Genomic DNA, 24,664 nt, shown 5'->3' with positions numbered 1-24,664 from the left:
GAACAGATTAGTGGTTACCAGAGGGGAAGGTGCTTGGGGAGGTGGGTAACCCAGGTGAAGGGGGTCAACTGTATGGTGATGGGTGGCAGTTAGACTTGCAGTGGTGATCACTTTGTAGGGTATACAGATGTTGAATTATGATGCACCTGTACACCTGAAACTTACAAAAGAGAGAGAGACAAAAAAAAACAAAAAAAACACCCAAAACAGGACATATGTTTTGATGTCACTTGAGCTGATTTCAGTTCCAGACTTTGCCACTTAGTAGCATGTTGTTTTCTCCTTTCAAAGCCTCAGTTTGCTCCTCTATAAAATGGGAAGAATAATAATGAGGCGAGGACTAAGTGGAATCATGTATTTCAAATGAGAACACGCTTAGGATCGTGTATGGCACATAGGTGAAAGATAATGTTATTGTAGACAGCATTAGGTCCTCTTCACAGGCCCAAAGTTACCCATCACCGAAGTGACAGAATTAGGACTCCACCCTGGGCCTTTCAGACAACAAAACTCTTTACATTCATTCCTGTCACCTCCCACTTCTCAGCTGTCAGGTTAAACCAAATCACTTCCAAATGCTACTATTTAAACAGTCCCAGTACATGAATATTAAATGTGAGTGTACCTGCCCAAGAACCATACCCACCTAAGGCTCTACTGTGAGTCTGTGCTCTCACCTCCCCCTCCAACATTTGTCATCTTTTAACCTGACACATTACAGGATGTCATGCGGCATTTCTCACAGTCCTGCTCTCGAAGACCCATTTACAGATTAGAGAAAGGACACATGATGTATGTAGAAAGGGACAGGGCAGAGAGTCGACCTGGTTTTCCAGGAAACAAAGAATGAAGGCATCACCCACACTCTGCAAAGCAATGGAAGAACCGAAGGCTCTTAAGACCAATGGCGCACCAAGGAAGAAAAGACAGGATTAAAATCAAGTCTCCCAGGATTGCTTTTATGAAATCCGGCTGGGAGTAGTCACAGAAAGTGAAACAAAGGACATCCAAAGAGATGGTGATGGGATTATACTTGGCTTTTATTTTCTCCTAATTTTAAAATCTTTTCCTGATATCCATTAATTAGTTTCATAACCAGATGATAATCTTAAAAGTAGAGTTGTTTTGCAAATGTGTTACTTGGGTACGGAGTCACCTTAATCGGTGTCAGTAGGGAGGAAAGATTTAGCATTAGTTTGTTTATCAACAATAAGGGTCTAAAAAGTGTGAGACTTAGAACAAACGAGTTTTGATGCAAGAGGAGGTGGTCTCTGAAGATCTGGAATATACAGTACTTCCTGGGGAAAGAAACTGGGAAAAGTAGGAGGGTTCTGCATTTCCTAGAAACATGGATTTTGATAATGATTTTGATAGAGAATGATCCTAATTCTGGATATGCATCTAAGCCATGGAAATTCTGGGAGTGTCAGGTTTAGGATCAAAAGGTAAGGGATTACAAAGTTATCATCTGCAAAGGGGTCCTTGATTAAAGGGAGAACCAGCTTTATAGTCTAAAAGTAGCTGGTCAGCACCTGGAGCCAAGGCATTTGCATAAGCTATAACATAACCATTTGTTTTGGGCCCTCATTTCCATTTCCCGCTCCCCACAGGGAGCTGATCCTTGCAAACTATATTTCCCAGGCACCCTTGCCAGCTGGCTTCCGGGTAGGTTCAGCCAATAGGAGGTGGAGCAGGAAATTGGGGTGGAGGGGGGAGAGGGAGAGAGAGAGAGAGAGAGGGAGGGAGGGAGAGAGAGAGAGAGAGAGAGGGAGGGAGGGGGAGAGAGGGAGGGAGGGGGAGAGAGGGAGGGAGGGGGAGGGAGAGAGGGAGGGAGGGGGAGGGAGAGAGGGAGGGAGGGAGGGAGAGAGAGAGGGAGGGAGAGAGAGAGAGGGAGGGAGAGGGAGGGAGGGAGAGAGGGAGGGAGGGAGGGGGAGAGAGAGAGAGAGAGAGAGAGAAGCATTAATTCTCCCCTTCTCTCACTCAGTTTCTGGTGGCACCTCCAACTGAAACTACATGTCTTCCATGAGTCCAGCTTCTGCCAGGTGGCCCAATTCTTAACGCTTTTGAAGGCTTCCTCTTCCCTTTGTCCTTCCAGCCCTGGAGGGGGTACAAACTTCCTCCTGTTGTTAAATCTCTAGCATGTCTTGCCCTCACTTATTTGGCTTTTCAGCTCTTCTGACACCTTTATAACTGCTCCCCTGTATTAAAGTCCCTCTCTTGAACTATCTTGCATGAGCTCTGATTTCCTGCCTGTACCCTGCCTGATAGAGTGTGTTAAAATATACTTCTTTAAAAAAATTTGTATTGGAGTGTAGTTGATTTACAATGTTGTGTTAGTTTCAGGTGTATAGCAAAGTGAATCAGTTATACATATAAATATATCCATCCTTTTTCAGATTCTTTTCCCATATAGGCCATTACAGAGTATTGAGTAGAGTTCCCTGTGCTGTACAGTAGGTCCTTATTATTTATCTATTTTATATATAGTAGTGTGTATATGTCAATCCCAATTTCCCAATTTATCCCTCCCCCTGCTTACCCCCGGTAACCATAAGCTTGATTTCTACATCTGTAACTCGATTTCTGTTTTGTAGATAAGTTCCTTTGTGCCCAAAATATACTTTTAAATTACATCATTCCAGACCAGCATTAAAAACTTATATTTTGCTTATGTTGATAGAGTTAGTCAGAATTGCTTTACAAATATGAAAATCACTATTATCTTATTATTAGACAATTAATATAAGTAAATTATTTTAAAATCAGGAAAAAAATAACCAAAATAAAAAATTATTATTTACCTACAATTCAAATATGAGATAACATCTCTGTTAACAATTTGTTATATTTACTTCCAGCTTGTTATATTATTACATATATACCTTGCCATATGTCAGTATTTTAAAACATAATTTGTATCAGTTTATATACATTTTTTAGGAATGTCTATAAATTTTTATGAATATATATCTTAAAATTCTCTATGATCTAAGTCCTTTATATTTGTGACATGCATTTTCCCTTGAAATTATACTCCTTTCCAAATCAGTGAGTATACATCTACAGCGACATTAAATAGTAGCACCAAATTGAAATCATCATATACCATTGTCTGGATAGACCACAATTTATTGCCCCAATGCCTGTTGCTGGACATTTAGATGTTTTTCACTATTACTCACACTGCTGTGGTAGATATCCTCATGGATAAATCTTTTCATCCTTGCTGCATAATTTCCTTGGATAGAAGCAGATTTGCTAGAGCAAAAGAATATGTATTTTTAAGGCTTGTAATACATATGGTGAAACTTTCCTCCAGAAAGGTTGTAGAGATAGTGATTCTTGGATGCTTCGTAAACTTTTCATTGTGCTCATATCAAAGTGTGTTCGTAAATATCCTGACAACCGGCACTCCCTCATTCAATGCCAGTTATTACCAGTGGCTTATTTAAATTGTCATTAAACAATGGTCACAATGAAAACGGTTTCCTGAGAATCCATTGAAATGCTGTCATAATTTCAGCGCTTGTGGAGTGGATCTTCTCCTGCTAAAGTCTTGTGTCAAGTTGAGGACACAATTTGGCTTTACTGCTATAAGTTGTTCAGCACCAATCCCAGTCTATACAAACTCACTCTTTTACAATAGTGTGAATCCCTGGTGCATGGGCAACTATCATTAGGTGAGATTTCAGGGAAAATGCTTGAAATTTAGACAGTATCATAGTTGCTTCATGAAGGGGGTGAAACCTGAGACATTTGGGAGAGTGATGGGTACACAACTGATATCAGGCAGCATTTCAGTCATGGATTTTCAAATTACAGCAAGGAAACTTGAGTGTGTTTATTTTGTCTTTGTTCGTAAGTGTTTTAATCACAACATCTCTGAAGAAAGTTGCTGAAAGAAGGAATTAATTGGCTGTTCAGAAAAAAAAAAAATGAGGCATTAGAAAGAGACAACCTTGATTTCAAATGTTTGATCTCAACATGGCCAATCTCATCGCTTTCACTGCAAAATGCACCAGAATAGGAGTCATCTGATCTTAATCCCCAAGAGGGGAAAGAGAACTTGTTGCAATAATTTTTGATCTGTTGCTGCCTTGACACACTCAAGGGAGGAAGCTGTTTCAGAGAGAAATCTTGTGGTTGTAAGGAAAAGGAAAGCCAATTCAAACTGGTTGAAATAATAAAGGAAATGTTCGTGAAAAGTCCAGGTTCTACTGAAACTTGTTCAGTTCAACAAGGTACCACGGGACGAGTTTTTCTTTGACTGTCCTCTCTGCCTTCCCCCATATCTTCCTCTTCTTTTTTTTTTTTTTTAAGTATTAGCACCTTTTAATTATTATTTATTTATTTATTTATTTATTTTTTTGGCTGTGTTGGGCCTTTGTTTCTGTGCGAGGGCTTCCTCTGGTTGCGGCAAGCGGGGGCCACTCTTCATTGTGGTGCGCGGGCCTCTCACTATCGTGGCCTCTCTTGCTGCGGAGCACAGGCTCCAGACGCGCAGGCTCAGTAGTTGTGGCTCACGGGCCTAGTTGCTCTGCGGCATGTGGGATCTTCCCAGACCAGGGCTCGAACCTGTGTCCCCTGCATTAGCAGGCAGATTCTCAACCACTGCGCCACCAGGGAAGCTGCCCCCCCCCATATCTTCTTCAGCTGGAGGGTGGCTCCCTCTTAGGCACAAAATGGCTGCCAGCAACCCTCACAGGTGTCTGCTTCTCTGTTCATAGTCTATGAGGAAAGAGAACTTCTTTGCCTGTGGTTCCTTAGATCTAGGAATCGTGCTTTTTAGAAGCCCATGGCAAAAGTCTGCTTGTATCTCATTAGCCCAAATTGTGTCACATGACCATCCCTCAACCAGTCACTGTGATGAGAGGTGGGCTCTGCTGTTTGGTTTCAGCCATTTAGGACCACCCCGTTGCTGGTACCGTAAGTATTTTCTGAGGGGCAGGCAGTCTAACCAGGGAACCAACCAGTATCAAGAGGGAGGGAGAAGGGATACTGGGAGCGTGAGAAAAGCCGGTGTCCATTATGCAGAAGTTTTAAAAAGTACTCCCAGAGATCCTTATGTGCCTCCTTGGAGGACTGTCTCTCCCCCCACTTCACCATCCCTCAAGATGAAAACTGATAGATTTGCCATCAATTTTCAGCCAAGGGATTGAAACACCCTGGTGTATTGGGATAAGCTTGATAATATTACCTACAAGTCATTCCTAGTGATAGCTAAAGAGATAAAGTGTATAAATGATTTTATTGTTTCATGTCTAGCTGAGCTTATTCAAGGCTATCCCAGGTGCTTTTCTGGTATCCCGTACAATTTACTTAGTGAACAAGATGGGGTACTCCGGGGTCTTGCCGTAGATTTTCCACCTCTAACCCGAGCTGCTTGGTACAGGATGCATACTGGGTGACCCAGGAGAAAAGTGGCTGAGAATCAGGCAGGCTGGTAACAGTCCCTTCCCTGCACTCCAGACCCCACTCTCTATCCTCACCACCCCACTACAGACATCACTCAATTTTTAAAAAAAATTTTATGGGAGTATAGTTGATTTACCATGTTGTGTTAGCTTCTGCTTTACAGCAAAGTGAATCAGTTATACCTACACGTATATCCACCCTTTTTTAGATTTTTTTCCGATACAGACCATTACAGAGTACTGAGTAGAGTTCCCTGTGCTATACAGTAGGCTCTTATTGGTTATCTATTTTATATATAGTAGTGTGTATATGTCAGTCCCAAACTCCCAGTTTATCCCTTCCCCCACTCCCGCTTTCCCCCCTGGTAACCATAAGTTTGTGTTCTACATCTGTGGCTCTATTTCTGTTTTGTAAATAAGTTCATTCGTACCATTTTTCTTAGATTCCACATATAAGTGATAGCATATGATAATTGTCTTTCTCTGTCTGACTTACTACACTCAGTATGACAATCTCCAGATCCATCCAAACGTCATTCAACTTGGATACAGCTGCATCCCCTGCCTTCCACATTCCACTCAAAAGGCCCAGCGCAGCAGGCACCACAGCCCAATTTCATTTTCAGAGAAAGTGGGTGATGATGGCTGCTGAAAAAACACCACACCTCCTCCCACACGTCCGTGTTACTATGATTTCTGTTAGTGAGTAGCTCACCTGTCCTCACTGTGCCTTCAGAAAACACTGTCAGTACAGTACCACTGATCAGCCATGGTCAAATTTCACTTGCCATTTATTTTTTTAAAATCTTTTCTTTTTGTTCATTACATAACTGATTCATATTTACTGCAGAGCAATGGGAAAGTCACGTAAACTAAGAAAAAAGTAATAAAATCTGCTATAATCCCACCCCCATAGAGAATCACTGCATGGCGGGGGGAGGGGGGAAGCTTATCATATCTTTTGATATGTATACATTCAAACAGATCATTTTTCCAAAAACAGAGAATCATGCAATACCTATTACTTTGTAACACATCTTCTCCCTCAGAGAACTCCTCCAGCGCCTCTAGGCTTAGATCATTATATTATCATTACATTTAATTGCTGCATAGTATTCTGTCATTTAGAGGCACCCTGATTATTGAACCTGTCTTCTGTTGTGAAGTTGTGATTTCCAAGAGTTTGCTCTCACAAGAAGCATCTTAGCAGTTTTGTTGATATGAACCTCTGTGCCCATGCAGGGATGTTCCCATAGGATGATTGACAGCAGAAGCATCATTAGACCAAGGGCAAGCCTGCTTTTGCAACATTTAGTATGCATTGACAAATTGCCCTTCAGAGAAGTCATTACAATGTATTCTCCCACAGTTTCATTTGAAAGCATCCATTTTCCCATAATTTCTTGTCATTTCCTTTAATTAAAAAAAAAAAACAATATTGCAGGAATTAATTTCAAGACACGATAATCCAGATAATAGTCTTGCTATTGTTCACCAAATTGCTAGCTGAGAAAAGTGACTTTTATATTACAATATAGTTAATTTAACTCTCTTCTTTATATTGACCTGATATCCACCTCTGAGTAATAAATTTAAGTCTTGTGAGGTTTCCCTGATGGCTAAGAAAGGCAAATGAATAGAGAAGAGGGAAAGAAAAACCCATGAACCATTACCTGGATAATTCACTCATAAAATCCTGCTAGGGGAGCAGTGAGGGCGGGGGAAGAGTACATTTGCATCTTTATTTTGACAAAATTCAAGCTCTCTAAATCAGCTACCTGTGCCACTTTACAACAATGATTATCAACGTTTAATTTTTTGCTTTACTTTGAGTCTAACGCTCATAATAGAAGCTTCCATTTTTCAGATGCTTGCCATGAGTCAGGAATTTAGCGATTAATTTAATCATCACAACAAAGTAGGAATTGTTCCCCTGTTCTTCTGCTGAAGAAATTAGGGCCCAGAGATGCTGAGTAATTTGTCCAAGGTCACGCAGGTGGTCACCAGACAGAAAGAGGATCAGAGCTCAGGTTCGTCCGTCTCCAAAGCCCTTGCTGTTGCCAGTGTGCCACAAGGCCTCTCTTCTGGTGGAAAAAAGGACACTGTGCTGCCTAAGGACCCCTGCAAGCTGAGCAGACATGTCACATGAACGCATGAGCCTCCTGCGGCCTGGCTCCGCTTGGAACAGTTGTACTGACACTTCTTTCACTTCTTGACTTCCCTCAGGTCCCAGACAAACCAATGAGGAGCATCAAGTATACGGAGAAGGATATAATAAACCTCAAGAAAGATCTTACACGAAGCCGGTGAGTGAGCCCTGCACCGAATGACCCGCAGACAGCCCGATAGGGACAAGCAGGCTATGGGGTGATACCTGTGAGTCTTTGCCGAGTCTCAGTGCCCCTCAGTCCTGAACATTAGGCAGGAGATTCGCAGGAGGGTAGCCCTGTAAGGACTAGGGATGGGACCCATTTCTTGGTTGGACTCTTCAGGGAGCACCTGCACCAGACCGACCTACCCATTCTTGCTCACAGCAGTCCCATGCCTAGAATTCCCTCTGCTTTGCTTTCTTGGGCTGAATCCAACTCAAGAGAGTTCCCTTATGCTCCAGAAGACTCTTCCCTTTTTACTGCACGTGCACAGTGTGGTAGCCGAGAGTCAGATCGACTTGGTCTCAAATACTGGCCCTGCTACCTGCCAGCTGGTGACACTGGAAGAGTTACTTAACCTCCCTGAGTCTCTGTTTCCTTAACTGTAAAGTGAATATAGTATGAGGTTGTTAGAAGGACTGGGTGAAATAATGCATAAAAGCGCCATAGCCTTGAAGACAATGCCATTCATATCTTTTTCCACCCCACCAATTCCTTCCTCCATAGTGTGATAACGTGAGCAAACTGAGGTCTAGAACCATATTTTTTTCATCTCTTGGCGTGAGGTGGGATTTCTTTCTCCTCAAGGTGGGGTCATAAATGGGGCTTTTGGCCAAGCAACTCAAGGCGGAGTAACAGATGGAGAGTCTTTTAACACAAAACACGTAAGAGACACGCTAAGCGGGGGTGATACAGGCAGCGCGGAGGGTCTGCTTATCTCACGTGTCTCCCACTCTGAGCCAGACGCTGGTAAGAATCACAGCGAGACGCTTCCTTCCTCACCTCCATGGTCTGGAAGCTCTTCCTTCACTGCGCACCTGCATCTCCTCCCCACACGGCTTTGAGGGAACGGGATGACAGCCCAAGAAGAGGCAGGAAGGTGTGGGCTTTTGAAACGGGGGAGGAGGAAAGGGATGAAGGAGGCTAAGGGGGGCATCAGGATGGGGCCCCAGAGAACAGTATTTCCCCACCGGCCACAGGAGGGGTGCCTGCATCGGTGCTGAGAGGGTCTCTGGACACCCAGTGTCCAGCAGAAACATAATGTGAGCTGTTATGTAATTTCAAATTTTTCAGTAGCCGCACTAAAAAAAAGTGGGAAAAAACAAGTGAAAGTAATTCTAATAATTTATTTAGCCAAATAGATCTGAAGTATTGTCATTTGACATGGAATCAATATAAAAAGGTATTAATGAGATGCTTTAGAGTCTGTTTTGAACATGTGCTGAAAAATGATGAATGGTGAAAATCCACAGTGTATGTTGCACTTAGAACATATATCAATTTAGATCAACCACATTGCCAGTGCTCAGTAGTTGTTACAGATTGAATTGTGTCCCCCTAAAATCCGTATGTCAAAGCCCCAACCCTCAACGTGATTGTACTTGCAGAGAGGGCCGTTGAAGAGGTAATTAAGGTTAAGTGAGGTCCGAAAGGTGGGACCTAATCCAATAGGATTGGTGTTCTCGTAAGAAGAGGAAAGGATGCCAGGAATGTGCACACACAGAGAAAAGGCCAGGTAAGGACACAGCTAGAAGATGCCATCTGCAAGCCAAGGAGAGACACCTTGATCTTGGGCGTCTTGCCTCCAGAACTAGGAGAAAACAAATGTCTGTTTTTAGACCACCCATTCTGTTATGACAGCCGCATCAGACTAACATAATAGTCAACATTGGAATAATCCTGCGGAGAATGTCCCCAGCTCAAGGGGGGATGATGGGGCTCAGTCTCGGAGTTTCAAGCAGAGCAGAGCTCAGAGATGGCATGTGAACTTGTCCCTGAAAATCAACGGATGAGCCCCACAGGGACCCCTCTGTTAGTTGTGGACACATTGGCCTCTACAGTGTTTGAACCCAGGTCAGAGGGCTTTTGAGGCTGATGCCTTGGGAACCTGGGAGCCCCAGGGACTGGTGAGAGGTAGTGTCAGGAGGCCAGAGTTACCTGAGTGGGGCAACATCTGGGCAGGCAGCGAAGAAAGAGGGTTGTACAGCTGAGGGTGCACCTCCCAGCAGGGATTTGTACTCTGCTCTGCAGTCATGCCTGAAGGATATTCCAGGTTTCAGAGGGAATGTTCCAGGCTTCAGAAGAAATGGTACATCAGGGAAACTGCATCAGAGGTGAGGTTCCACCTGTATGTCATGGGCACCAATCAGAACGGACACTGGCCGTACACAGCCATTATGACCATGTCAGTTCTTACCAGCTGAGTGTTCCTAGCCTGGAGGTAGATGATTCTAATACATCTTCATACATACCAGAATCTCTAGAGCCTAGGAAATGAGCATTTCCATAATAATTTATACTGTAGACTGAGAGCTGGTAACTACAAGTACCAATACATGCCTTCTTGATCTACGTAGGTTCCAGATAGCAAGACTCAACCCAGGCCAGGGAGGGCGACAAGCAGTGGTGAGCCAGCTTGTAGCCAGAACTGACGCGCTGAATTTCCAGGAAATTTGCAAACCAATTATTAAACGCAGCTATTGTTAAAAATTAACTTATAGAAACTTACAGTTAAATACATTATATTAAAACAAAGGTGATAAATACTCGCAACTCATCATTTCTTAATGATTTCCTACATTTTACTGCTAGCTATGCAGTTGAGGTTATTTCTGGTTATAGTATCTGTGTAGTGGAAATACTGTATAATGGGGGCTACTGCAAATCTCCTTCCAGCTCCACATTCACTGACATCATATTGGTAGGTCAAAATCAGCTACAGTGGGAATACTTAGGCACAGAAATCAGCAAAAGGTACAAATCAGGGCTTACTTGTCCCTCCAGAGAGATGGTTGTTAAACATTCACCAGCACTCTGGGGACATGCCCCAAAATGACCAAGGTAGAACTTTCCACTAACCTAGAGGGGTCAGCAGAGGGGTGATGTAGAGGGGTGACAAAAAGGTGATAAAGACAGTGGCTTTTCTGCCATCCTCGAGTTGGCAAGCTGAGTCTGTCCTTTGTGCCAGACACATTTACCATGGCTAGAATTTAACATCCTCGCTAGACGGACTCAGCTTGTCCAAGTGCTGGGCGTGAAGGACAACGTGGAAAGGGCCAGACAGAAAAGCCACAAGCAAGAAAGCAAGAAACGACAGTAAAACTTTCCATCTGGCCACACTCCTGGATCCCACTGACATTTAAGGAACCAGAGATTCCCCTTCAGAAGGAACACCTTGTTTTCCAGAGGAAGTCACCCCTCCAAGAGATGCACACCCCTTGGCTCCACCACCCAGTATTAAATGAGGTGAATTGTTAGCAAAGAAGATATTGTCTTTTCCACGTACTGTTTTTAAAATCTGCTCCACCTCCTGTTGGAATCTAGCCCAAAACACCAAAAGGAGGTGTCAGAATGAGCCAAACACCTTGACTATCTCCTAGATTTTCATTTAATACTTCAGCCCCCTTATAATTCAATTGCACCATCCCTGGTTTCATGGCCAATTTAACATGATGCTAAAAAGAATAAAAATCTAACAGCTTTCCTCCTCGCCTCTTCCACCAGATGTTCGGTGGCACCAAGCAGCACACTGTGCACTCACTTCCCAAATGTCTCCTAGCAGAAGTTGACAACCGGGGCTTCTGTGTGTGCCCAGTTCTTGGTTGACTCTTGAAGCCAATGACATGTTTTCCTCCGAAGCTGCCGGTACTTTTTATTGCACATGGGTTTTTTTGGTTTGTTTTTGTTTTTTTAAGGAAAATAGACAGCTCTGCAATGAAAACAACTGAAATGTTGAACCTGAAGCTGTGATATACCCGTGGCAAAGTTTAGTTAGGTACTGGCAACTGCAAATAAGCAGCGATGAATTAACCCCCTCTTCCAGCAGATCCCAGCAGGGTACAGATTATGCACCTGTTTCCAAGGTCTGCGACTTTGCTTTCCAGCTGCATTTGGTAGACTGCTGAAGCAGGGCAGTGAGATATGACAAAGGTGGAATTTTGGCAAAGGAAGAAGCTTTTTCTTTTGTATGAAGTTAGACACTTCTTCTTGGTCCCTCCTTAGTTTTTCTGTGCTCATTCATTTTCTTCAACAAATATTTGTTGACTACCAGGCATCACCAGGTATACACCAGGCATCATTGTATATATTGGAGACACGGCAGTGCACGAAGTAGTCAAAATTCCTGTCCTCAATGAATAAGAGACAGTGATGTGCATTAAAATGGGGCAAAGACAAACAAGTTAGCAGGTAAATAAACAGGATTGGGGCAGGGGACGTTGGCCGTATCCTATGAAGAATATAAAGCAAGGTGATGATGTACAGGCATAGCTCGTTTTACTGCACTTCACAGATACTGCGTTTTTTACAAATGGAAAGTGTGTGGCAAGTCTGTCGGCACCATTTTCCCAACAGCGTTTGCTCGCTTTGTATCTCTGCGTCACATTTTGGTAATTCTTGCAATATTTCAAACTTTCCCATTTTTACTGTATGTGTGACGGTGATCTGTGATCAGTGATCTTTGATGTGACTCTTGCAAAAGATTAGGACTCACTGAAGGCTCAGAGGATGGTTAGCCTTCTTTAGCAGTGAAGTATTTTTTAATTAAGATATGTACATTGTTTATTTAGATACAATGCAATTGCCCACTTAAGAGACTACAATATAGCGTAAACATAACTTTATATGCAATGGGAAACCAAAAAACTGTGACTCACTTTATTGCGATATTCACTTTACCGCAGTGGTCTGGAACCCGACCTGCGGCAACTCCGAAGCGTACCTGTATGTAGCAGTGGCAGTGACGGGGAGCAAGTGCTGCCTTAGCAAGAGTGGCCAGAGGGAGCAGTTTTGTAAAGGGGGCCATGGGCTGACACCTGAACGGTGGAGTATTTCACGGGACAACAGATGGATGGGTGCCAAACCTGGGACAAACCAGAAACGCTGGAGAAACAGAAGGCCAGCGTGGCTAGACCAGAGTGAGGGAGATGGGCACAGGCTGGAGCCCACAGGCCCTCGGGCCTCACACGCCGTGGGGAAAAGTTTGGGTTTTAGTCTAAGTGCAATGAGAACCCGTTGGAGGTTTCTGAACAAGAGAAGGATATGATCTGATCTTTAAAAGAACATCCCATCGGCTGCATAGGGACCAGTAGAAAGGCTGTGTGGTAAGAGATGTCGATGGCTTGGATCAGCAAATAGCAGTGAATTGGAGAGGAGTGGGTGGATTCGGGATTTGTTTGGAGGCACAGGATGAGATCAGATGTGGGAGACAAGGGAGAAGGCGGGATCAACATGTTTTTATCTCTTCCACCCTCACGGGGATGGAAGATGTCTCCTAACCTAGAAAATATCATGTCCGCTGTCATGGTCCCCGAGTGCTTAGTGATGGGATGAATTAATTCTGTTGTCCATCCCTGGAACTTAGAAGTTAAAAATAAGGGGGAAGGCCTGTACATTAACTCAGGGGGAAGTGACTGAGGGAGATGGCTTACATATAAATCTGTGGGATAAACCAGTTGATGAGATGGCTGGGCCATTGCTGTCTCCATCAGGCTGGTCTCCCTCTTCCACTGCCTTCAAGCTGGAGTGTCCACTCTGCCTTGTTGGGGAATGGCCTGTGGCTGGGAGGAGAAGGTGCTGATGTTGTCCTGCAACAGGGTCAGTCTGTCCTGGGAATCCCCAGGGTCTAGCTCAGTTCTTAGCATAGAGAAGCACTCAATAAATATTTGCTAAAGTTTATATTTGCATCGTATCTTAAAAATCTTCCCTGAGGCAGGCAGGAAAGTTCCTTTTGCTCCATTTCTCAGATGAGAAAACTGAGACTCAGCAAAGTTCAGAGATTTACTTGCAGTCATTGTATCAGTTAGCTATCACCACATAACAAGTCACCTCAAAAAGTCAGTGACTTAAAACAGTCACATATATTAGTGTTTATGAGTCTGTAATTCAGTTGGGAGGTTCTCTGATCTCAGCTGGTCTCCCTTGAGTGTCTGTCATCAGCTGAGGGTTGGGGAGGTGACTTTGCTGATCTTGACTGGGCTCTCGCCTATGGTTTGGAGGATAACCAGCCATAGGGAGGTCTAGGGTGGCCTTGGCCCTAACAACATGGTGTCTCATTCTCAAGCAGGTCAGTCAGGCCTTGTTCTCACCATGGCAGGATTCTGAGAGAGAATGGAAGTGTGTGAAGCCTCTGAAGATTTATGCTAAGAACTGGCAAAACATCACTTCCACCATATTCTTGTGACCACAGCAAGTCACAGATCCAGCCCAGATTAAAGGTGGGGGAATAGGGACTTCCCTGGTGGCGCAGTGGTTAAGAATCCGCCTGCCAGTGCAGGGGACGTGGGTTCGAGCCCTGGTCCAGGAAGATCCCACACGCCATGGAGCAACTAAGCCCATGCACCACAACTACTGAGCCCACGTGTCACAACTACTGAAGCCTGCGTGCCTAGAGCTCATGCTCCGCAACAAGAGAGGCCACCGCGATGAGAAGCCTGCACGCCGCAACAAAGAGTAGCCCCCGCTCGCCGCAACTAGAGAAAGCCTGTGCGCAGCAACAAAGACCCAACACAGCCAAAAATAAATTAATTAATTAATCAGTTTTTTTTTAAATTATTAGCACCTTTAATTATTTATTTATTTATTTGGCTGTGTTGGGTCTCCGCCTCCGTGCGAGGGCTTCCCCCAGCTGCGGCAAGCGGGGGCCACCCTTCATCGCGGTGCGCGGGCCCCCCACCATCGCGGCCTCTCCCGTTGCAGAGCACAGGCTCCAGACGCGCAGGCCCAGCAGCCGTGGCCCACGGGCCCAGTCGCTCCGCGGCATGCGGGATCCTCCCAGACCAGGGCCCGAACCCGTGTCCCCTGCACTAGCAGGCAGACTCCCAACCACTGCGCCACCAGGGAAGCCCCTAATCAGTTTTTTTAAAGAAAAGGTGGGGGAATAGACTCCACTTCTTGATGGGAAGATCTGCAAAGTCTCGTTGCAAAAGGGTGGAGATTTGGGGTCATTTTTTTCAGTAGACCGCAGTCAGATAGCCAATTCTGAGCTAGCCTTTGAGACATGAGCTAGTTTCCCAAAAGTTAATTTGTACAAATCAGAGTCCCCCTCTTGGGAATGTAAAGTGGAAGCCACGTCAAGGATCAAGGAGGTAGCAGTGAGGGGAGAAGCTACAAGGCTCTGAGGAAGGGGGACCAGAGAGGCGTGGAGAGCTGTAGGGAACCAGGGCGTGCGGGGCAAAGAGAGGGACGATGAAGGAGCCGAGTGGGAAGTTAGAGGAGAAGACAGCAACCTAAGAGAAGAGAGCCCGACGTCAAGTCTAGACTCAACCTGAAGACTTTCAGATCCTGCTACTGAGGTCCCTGAAGCTCTTTTGGGAGAAAATCTCCAATTCCTCTTTGAGTTCCTGGTCTTGGATTCCCACAAGATTTTTCAAACCCTTTATCAGCCCTATATGTACTCTTATAATAAACCCCTCTTGAGTGGAATAGCTTGGCAACCAAGGACCCCGATGACTAAAATGACTTCTTAGTCTATAAAGACAGAGAAATCCAGAGGAAATATGACATTTTATCATCCCACTCTGTTGCTGGGCTGCTTTATGAGTTAATGGTGTTTAATAAGGGACATTCCCTTTGAGTTATGGTTTGTGTCTAAGCTGGTAGGTGGAGTGAACTTCTCTTCTTGAAACAAAAAGAGACGAAACAAATAATTTAATTAAAAGTTAAATCTAGATGGGTGGCACATGTACCCCCACTCCTTTCTCCTGTGCCCAAGGCAGACATTACTGATGGAGCACAGCACTCTTTCCATTTGAGCCCAGACTTGGTCTCAAAAGTCCTCTCAATCCAGCACTCCAGGTAGCTACCACCATTGATTAGGGTTGTTAAACAGGATGTAATTTATTTGTCATCTCTAAATTAGAAGACTCAAAAGGAGACTTTGGTATCTATCATATGGCACCTTATTAATCCAAAATGAGGGCGGGAGTGTAAGACTTTGGTATCTATAATATGGCACCTTATTAATCCAAGATGAGGGAGGGAGTGTAAGAGACCAGCAGGAGAACAAACCTCACTCAAATCCCTTCATAAATGAGGCTGATCTTAATCAGTGAATTTAAATAGTTGAAAAATGGTTGTTGACCTCTGACATTTACTGACGGTTCTCAATGGCTTCTGCGTCTCATCACTCAACACCCAGGACCTCCACATCCGTAGCCTATAGCCCAGAACTTCTTCATTTCAAAGTTCAAGCCTGATTCTTCCCACTGCCCCCTCCCCAGACTTGAGACTTGCCTCAAAGCCGCAGAATTGTTTAACATCATGGATTTATATGCTGGTCAATACTTTGGAATGCAGGCAAAGGTAAGCCTTCTGAATGGTACCTTATGAATCATTCAAAGAAGACCTTAGTTCCCCCACATTACATCATCCCCATGCCCTGCAGCCAGCGGGTGGACATTAATGAGTCCCCAGCATGTTCCATGAAGGAGAGGACTTGGCCCCGTGTCCTTAGCCCAGAAATGATCAACACAGCCTCACACCCAAAGGGTAGGTCACTGCTGTGGGCTAGAGGAACCTGGCTCGAGTTAATTGCATTTGTATCATCTTGAATGTGACCCAGAGGCTCTACCTACTTTTTCTTTGTTACTGGTATCTTCGTGTGTCTTTGACACCGCTAGTTAACTATAGTTCTAGGGCAAGTTTTCTTCTCTGCTTTTCTTTTACCACTCTCCACTGAGGGTGGATATCTTTGTTTAATTTCTCTCCTTATGGCTATGGCTGCCTCAGAGGACCCCACATTAAAAAGGAACTCAACTAGAAGACCATGTTTTCAAATTTAAGCATCAAAATATCTTGAACCCTTGAACCTTTTGTTACATAAAGGTTTGCACAAAACTCTGTTTTCTGAAATCCTTTCCCAGATGACAGGCAGTGTTCTCAGGCTTATAGCCAGGCTTGGAGGGTTCACACAGTATAGCTGAAAGTGCACTGGCTGTGGGTTCAAATCTTGACTCGACCAGTTATTACCTGGGTGGCCATGAACGAATCAGTTCACTTCTTGGTTTCTTTATCTATGGGATGGGTTGCAGGGATAAGAAGTCTGCTTCACACAGTTGTTGGGATTTGCGGGGGCAGATGTGGGTGAAGAATGTAGGAGTAGATCGATAAAAGGTAGTTGTTGTTGTCTTTAAGCTGGTTGTCCTGAGACTGTCTGCAGATATTCAAGGGCAGCCATGAAGGGCATGAGCTTTGGAAGCAAAGAAACCCCGTCCTGTCACTCATCAGCTGAGTGACCTCAGCCTCGTCATTTTACTTCTCTAAACCTACCCCTCATCTGTAGAATGGAATCAATGCCTTTCTTTCAAGGATTTTTTTGGTGAGGACGAAATGAAACAATGTGCGTAAAAATCTCCTGTTCTGCTTCACTTCCTTCCCTTTGCTCCTCCAGTGCTCTGTAAACAGAGGCAAGACCAAGGAAGTCAGAGTCCCACCCATGTGTGACAAGCTAGAAGCCCTCAGGCCGGCATCTTCCGTTCCCCAGACCTCAGTGGTCTTGGACCATGCACAAATGTGCTCCTCACCATTTCAGGGGAAGCCTGCATAGTACAGACAATATATGCTTCTCTTCTGTGGGCAAGAAAATGATTTAACTCAGTTCTGCCCGACCCTACAAAACTCTTAGGTAAATAGGTCCTAAGGTGAATTTACCCTATTGATTAAATGTGTGTGCGTGCACGCGTGTGTGTGTGTGTGTGTGTGTGTTTAAGAGACAGAGGGAGAAAAAGAGACGGTCTGTTATCTAAAACAAAGACCTCACACTATATTTGGCTTCCCCAGAGCTGGGAGGGAACGGGGTGGGGGGGGATATTATCCAGGTCAGAGTTTTGTTTCATTTGCATCCCTTTTTTACCAGAGGGAGAGTCCATATCAGCTACATTCAGAGAGGAAATGCCAGGAGATAAAATACTGACAATGAGTGACAACTGTTACTCTTCCATCATTTTCAGCATCACTGCAGTAATGCTGACCTCAGTCCCCCCAAACCACGAGCAGAGGGAGCTACTGGTTTTAGGAGACGCCCTGGATTTTAGCTCTTGAAGAGAACAGGTCACCTTCTCCAAAGTTTCCCCTCTTATGTTGAGCTGAGCACGCATCCTACAAGGTGCGCTATGAAGAAAAGTGTTCTGTGGTCACATATGTTTGGAAAATGCTATGAACTACATCCCCACCTCAGAGATTCCCAATTCACAGTAGAATTTCAAGGTTCTGTAAAGTTCTGTAGTAAGGAAGTCTACTTAAACGCACATAGCTCAGCATTGGCTGATTTTTTATTTTTTTATTTTTATTTTTATTTATGGCTGTGTTGGGTCTTCGTTTCTGTGCGAGGGCTTTCTCTAGTTGTGGCAAGCGGGGGCCACTCTTCATCGCGGTGCGCGGGCCTCTCACCGTCACGGCCTCTCTTGTTGCGGAGCACAGGCTCCAGACGCGCAGGCTCAGTAGCTGTGGCTCGCGGGCCTCGTTGCTCCGCGGCACGTGGGATCTTCCCAGACCAGGGCTCGAACCCGCGTCCCCTGCATTGGCAGGCGGATTCTCAGCCACTGCGCCACCAGGGAAGCCCAGCATTGGCTAATTTTTAAACCATGGACTTCCATTTCTGGCTACGTGGCAGATTAGACACCGTGAATGAGGGAAAAAAGCTAGATAAAAGTCTGGATATAAACTCCACTGATGTTTAATATGTGTCGCGGGATGGGTCACTAGGGAAGCGGTCTCAGATGGAGACTTGTGTGCCGTGGTTTCCTGGGGGTGCCGTCAGGCAGTGGAGACGCAGGATAGTGCAGCATCACCGGTGGGTGACACAGGAGTCCGCACCACCGCCCACGCACCTTAACTGTGCCCTCTGACCCTGCTCGTGCCTGATTCCAGGTGTCCCACTTCCATCTTATGATGGGTCATAACTGGGATCACTGTGTCACAGGGAATGTTACACGTGCCAAGAGGCTCTCTAGCTTTCACGCTTCACCTTGAATCGGTGATTACCCACCCTCACTCTTTCATTATCTTCTCTGGTGCACCAGTAGACCCCGCACAACAGCCATCTAGCTCCACAGTCTTTGTTACCGTCACCTCCCCCAGACCTCTCAACAGCTTGAGATGTTTCACCAGCCCGTGCAGCACCTCCCGCGGGTGTCTGGTCCCGTCTTCTCCCCCCCCCATGAGAGTGCTGACAGCTGCTCTTTCCGCAGCCTACCAGGGCCGCTCACTACTGCTCCTACTGCCAGAGACGGGATGGGAGGTTTGCTGGCACGTGTTTAACACCCCACTCTTCAGTGGGGGGAAAAAAATCTTGATATGTTGTATTTGCTCATTTCTGTGGTGTAAATACTCCCACCATAGCCAGCCGCAAGCTACTAATGTGATGGCACTGAATGTGTGGTTGGGAAGAGATGTCGACAGTCCACGCTCACAAGCTGGTGTGGGTTGGCTCAGCACGCCACTGGATCAGGTGCTCATTGCCAGATGGATGGTGGTTAATCCAGCTCCAAAATTCCATCTTTTTTTTGCAGATTATATTCCATTATAGGCTATGATAAGATATTGGGTAAAATTCCCTGTGCTATACAGTAAATTCTTGTTGTTTATCTACTTTATGTACAGTAGTGTGTATCTGTTAATCCCATGCTCCTAATTTGTCCCTCCCTCCCCTCCCATTCCCCTTTGGTAACCGTAAGTTTGTTTTCTGTGTCTCTGAGTCTGTTTCTGTTTTGTATATAGATTCATTTGTAATATTTGTTAGATTCCACATATGTGATATCATATAGTATTTTCTTTCTCTGTCTGACTTATTTCACTGAGCATAATATTCTCTAGGCCCATCCATGTTGCTGCAAATGGTAATATTCCATTCTTTTTTATGGCTGGGTAATATTCCATTCTTTTTTACGGCTGAGTAATATTCCATTGTATATATGTACCACATCTTTTTAAGCCAATCCATTAATGAGCACTTGGGTTGCTTCTGTGTCTTGGCTATTGTAACTAGTGTTGTTGTGAATATTGAGGTGAATGTGTCTTTCCGAATTAAGAGTTTTCATTTTTTCCAGATACATACCCAGTAGTGGAATTGCTGGGTCATGTGGTAGATCTATTTTTAGTTTTTTAAGGAACCTCCGTACTGTTTTCTGTAGTGGCTGCACCAATTTACATTCCCACCAACAGTGGAGGAGGGTTCCCTTTTCTCCACACCCTCTCCACCATTTATTATTTGTAGACTTTCTGATGATGGCCATTCTGGCCAGTGTGAGGCAATACCTCATTCTGGTTTTGATTTGCATTTCTCTAATAATTAGTGATGTTGAATATTTTATGTGCCTGTTGACCATCCGGATGTATTCTTTGGAGAAATGTCTATTTAGGTCTTCTGCCCATTTCCGAATGGGTTATTTGCTTTTTTGATACTGAGTTGTATGAGCTGTTTGTATATTTTGGAAATTAACCCCTTGTCAGTGGTGTCGTTTGCAAATCTTTTCTCCCATTTTGTAAGTTGTCCATTTGTTTTGTTGATGGTTTTCTTTGCTGTGCAGAAGCTTACAAGTTTGATTAGGTCCCATTTGTTTATTTTTGCTTTTATTTCTATTGCCTTAGGGAGACTGATCCAAAATCCCATTTTAGAGTCTACTTCTGAGGGTCACTCTTGCACCTAACTGCTGTAGGTCAGTTTCCCTGGGACAGACTCTGAGATGGAGATCTTCATGCAGGTTGTTCATTGGGAAGTGCTCTTAGGAGCAACACCTGTAAGCAAGTAAGGGCAGCAGGATGGGCAGAGGGAGAAGTTGAGCTGAGAAGCAATCACGGCGCAAACTTCAGATGATCCCGCAGGGAGCTCGAGCTGGGATGGCCATTCTGAGATATCCCAGCTTTAGAGGCAAGAGGACCAGACCTTTGTACTCTTGGAGGAACCAGTCGCTGAATGCAGGTTTCCTCTAAGGAGGGGCGTACCCTTTATTGAAGCAGCTCCTTTTATTTGATGACAGATCCTGGGAAAGAACTCAGCCATGAGCCCTCAGCAGACACCAGCACCTGGAGAAATGGGGGCCTCTGTCTAGAAGGGGGATTCTGGGTGGCTTTCCCCAGCATGCCCTGGAATATGTGTCCAGAAATAAAAGCTTGAATAACAAGAAGAGAGAGGTTATGAAAACACAACTGAACTGACAATGGAACGTTTTGTCCTCATGCACAACCATCCTAAATTAACATCCCACAGATGTGGTAGCATTGACTACCACAGTCAGTTTGGGAATTGATCATCTATTCTAAGGCCCCCATGTCCCAGGTGAGGAAACCATAGCCCAGAGAGAGGCATTGCCTTGTCCAAGATCACAGGATGTGTTAGTAGCAGAGCTGGAACTCACATCTACTCTAGGGCCTTTGTTCCATGTTGTACTTCTTGCTTAATGTGTATAATTTTGCAGTTTTGTTTAGTTATTTGAATAATGGCCATTTCCACCACTAGATTAAAGGCTCCCTAACAACAGGGGCCATAACTCTTTCTCACAAATATATTGTCAGTGTCCAGCACAGTGTCTGGAATGTACTTGGTGCTTACAAATACTTTTGTTGAATGAACGAATGCATGTTTCAGAATCCCTCTGGCTTTTTTTTTAGGCATCAGGCTGAGGGGACAGGGGGAATGGAAGGTGACGGGATGCATCCCTGAAAAGATCAGGCGGCCGGGCTGAGCCGCGAGGAAACCTAGCTCAGAGCAGTAAGCACGCACACGTCCTGTCAGTCCGTGCAGGCTTTGAGCCAGACTGCTGGGGTTCAAATCCCAGCTCTGCGGCTTACAAGCCACATAGTGGTGAACAGCCTTCCTAATTTCTCTAATTCCCCAGAGTAGAGACTGCAAAAATACTTTCTTCCTCTCTCAGGGATCTTGTGAGGATTAAATGAGTTAATAAAGCACTTAGAACAGTGCCTGACACATGGTAAATACTTGATAAATGGTAGCTGCATGTGTTACATCCTTCATGTTCCCCAGGTGACTGTAACTATTGTACAGTATGGTCATGATCTCACGGATTTCTCCCTGTCCCCAGTCATGGGGCTACAGGCAGAGCTCAGCACGAGATCCAGCATGTCACACCCGATCCCAGACTCTGAACCTCAAAGGTCCGTGTTTAAGGGACCATTGGAGCAAATCTGATACCGGGTAGGAGCGGGGAGTGAGGATGGATAGTTTGTAAGTGGAGGCGGTGCAGATGCAGCTGTTAGTGCTGGATTTCCATATTGATTTGAAATCTCTTCCTATTGGGATTGTTCAACAAGCCATCATTCTAATGGATGTAACCACAGGCTGTACAATAAAGCACTAATCCACCACTTAGCGCAAATGCTGCCTGCATTAAGCCCTGTAATTTTTTTGAACTTTTTAATTGAAATATAACATAATACAGGAAAGCACACAAATCATTAAGCCTACAGCTCAATAAATTTTCACAAGATGAACACACCCATGGAACCCACACCCCCATCAAGAAAAGGGATGTTACCAGGCCCCTCAGAAAACCTGCTCGTGTCCCTCCCGGTCACTATCTCACCCCAAAGAAAATCACTCTCCTGACTTCCAGGACTTACATTTAGTATCTCCTGCTTTGAACGTTGCGTAAGTGAAATTGTACAGTTGGCACTCTTATCGTATCTGTTTGGTTTTTTTTTTTTTTCATTGGACATTATGTTTCTGAGATTTATCCACACTGCCTCACAGAGTTGGGGTTTGTAATCCTTCAGTTTCTGGGCAGTTTCCATTGTGTGAAAGTAGCATAACATACTCGTTCTGGGATTGATGGGCATTTGGGTGGTTTCCACTTTAGGGCTATTATGAAGAGAGCTGCTATGAGCATTCTTATGCATGTTTTTGGCTGAACGTGTGTATGCATTTCTGTTGGGAACATACCTAAAAGTGGAAGTGTTGGCTCTCAGAGCTCGCGTAGGCTCAGCTGTAGTCAATACTGCCAAACAGTTTCCTGAGCCCTGTATTTTAAAGAACTTTTAAAAATACATGAATAAGATGATTTAGAAAAACTGGAAAATATGGAGAAGTAGATATTAATAAGTAATAGAACCACACTCAATTACATCACCTAGGAATCATCCCTATTCATATTTTGGTATGTCAACTTTTATCAATATTTTTATATATACTTGTGTATTTTTTTTACCAAAAAAAAAAATAGAAGCATTTTGCGTATTCCATTTGGTAACATGATTTTTTATTTAGCAATACATTATGAACCTCTTCCATGTCAATAAATGCACATCTACAATTTCATTTTTTAAACTTTTTAGTATGAAAATATTCAAGCATCTGTATTTGAACAGAGCAATACAATGAACTTCTATGTACCCATTGCTCAGATCAATGATTATCAACTTATAGTCAATCTTGTTTCATTTACACATCATCCTCCCCTATTATTTTGAAGTGTTTATCATTTTATCCATAAATATTCAAACAACTATCTAGGAGAAGGACTAGAGAAGACTAGAGAAGAAGAGAAGGACTCTTTTTAAAACCATAACCACAGTAATATTATCACATCTAAAACAAATAGCAATGTCTTTAATATCAAATATTCACTCAAATACAACCATCTTAATGGTTGTATAATATTCCAGTGTAAGAATGTAGCATAGTTTATCTAACCAATTTCCTATCATTGGACTTCTTGGTTGTTTTTGATTTGTTTTCCTGTTATATAAACAGTGCTTATATGGACATCTTCGGAGTTACATCATTCTAATACTCTAGTTCCATAAGATAAATTCCTAGGGCATGCAGCTTTAAGGTTCTTGACCCTTAACTGAAGTCCTCTAGATTTATACTGGGTTTCAGTTGCTGAAAATAGCTAGTTCATAAATGCTTGAAACAAATGAGCCTTTCCCATAAGAAATGAAAGCACAGCAAAAAAAACAGGGTGTAAGAGGTTGGCAATACCTCAGACATGACTTTTTGCCCTTTTCACCTTAGCATAGTCATCAGAAGCAAAGGAGCAGTTTATGGAGAGCAAAATGAAAACAAAAAATGGTCATGAAATAAACCCTGCCCCCAAATTTACTGGCAATGTCCAGCTGACCCATAGGCAGACCCAATCTGCATCTGCGAGATCATTTCTCTTCCCCAGGATTCTTCACATAAAATCTTTGTCTTACTCAGTACTCCCTTTAATCCCAGCCGCTCCACAAGTGATTGTTCTGATGGTTTTCACTCAGATGAGCCTATTGCCAAAGACTATAATCCATTCACCTTTTTCAATGCAAGGGAAAACTTCCATTTGTTCTCTACAGACTATAGCCTTTGACCACGTCTTTTTCTGGATCTTCTCTGTAATATTAACTGACGCTTTGCAGTTATGATTTCACTTAAAAGTAAAATAAAATAAAATTATATTAAAAAGTCAGAAACCTCACAAGTTCGCCAAGCTCATCTCCGAGAACCTGTACGGTGCTCAGGTGCAACACTTAGGATGCTGGGCCAAAAACCGTCTTGCAGCCCACTGTGAGAAAAGTGACGCTCTGTCATTGGTCCAACCCACGACCCACAGGAGTACAAAGCAATAATAATAATACAATAGCAGGCAGTTCAAACCCTGTTATTCCAAAATTAATGCTTGTAAGTATATTTCAAGAGGTATACATTTCCTCATGGCTCTACTCCAGAAGTGCATAAGAACAAGAATCATCTTTAAAACCAGTTTTCCAGTCACCTTCCCCTCCCCTGATCTACTGTATTGACAGGTAGTATATCATGGCTTTTGGAACCAGCCTGAATCCCGGCTCCACCACTGACAAACTGTTTGAATATGGGCAAGCTACCTAATCTCTCTGAATCTCATTGCCCTCATCTGTAAAATGAGGACAATAATAAAACTTGGTTGTGATGGG

The 24,664-nt window shown here is 44.0% G+C and overlaps 1 protein-coding gene across 1 annotated transcript in view; it reads left to right on the top strand.

Annotated features, from left to right (window-relative positions):
* Window positions 1–24,664, top strand: part of CCDC60 (coiled-coil domain containing 60) — a 164,574-nt gene that overhangs the window by 62,944 nt on the left and 76,966 nt on the right. The window contains exon 2 of the mRNA XM_068563705.1: window positions 7,641–7,720. Within this exon, the coding sequence (XP_068419806.1) occupies window positions 7,641–7,720 (80 nt within the window). The remainder of the gene's footprint in view (window positions 1–7,640; window positions 7,721–24,664) is intronic.

The sequence above is a fragment of the Eschrichtius robustus genome, chromosome 14, assembly GCF_028021215.1.
Source record: "Eschrichtius robustus isolate mEscRob2 chromosome 14, mEscRob2.pri, whole genome shotgun sequence".
NCBI classification, from domain to species: domain Eukaryota; kingdom Metazoa; phylum Chordata; class Mammalia; order Artiodactyla; family Eschrichtiidae; genus Eschrichtius; species Eschrichtius robustus.
This window is presented reverse-complemented; position numbering and strand designations above follow the sequence as displayed.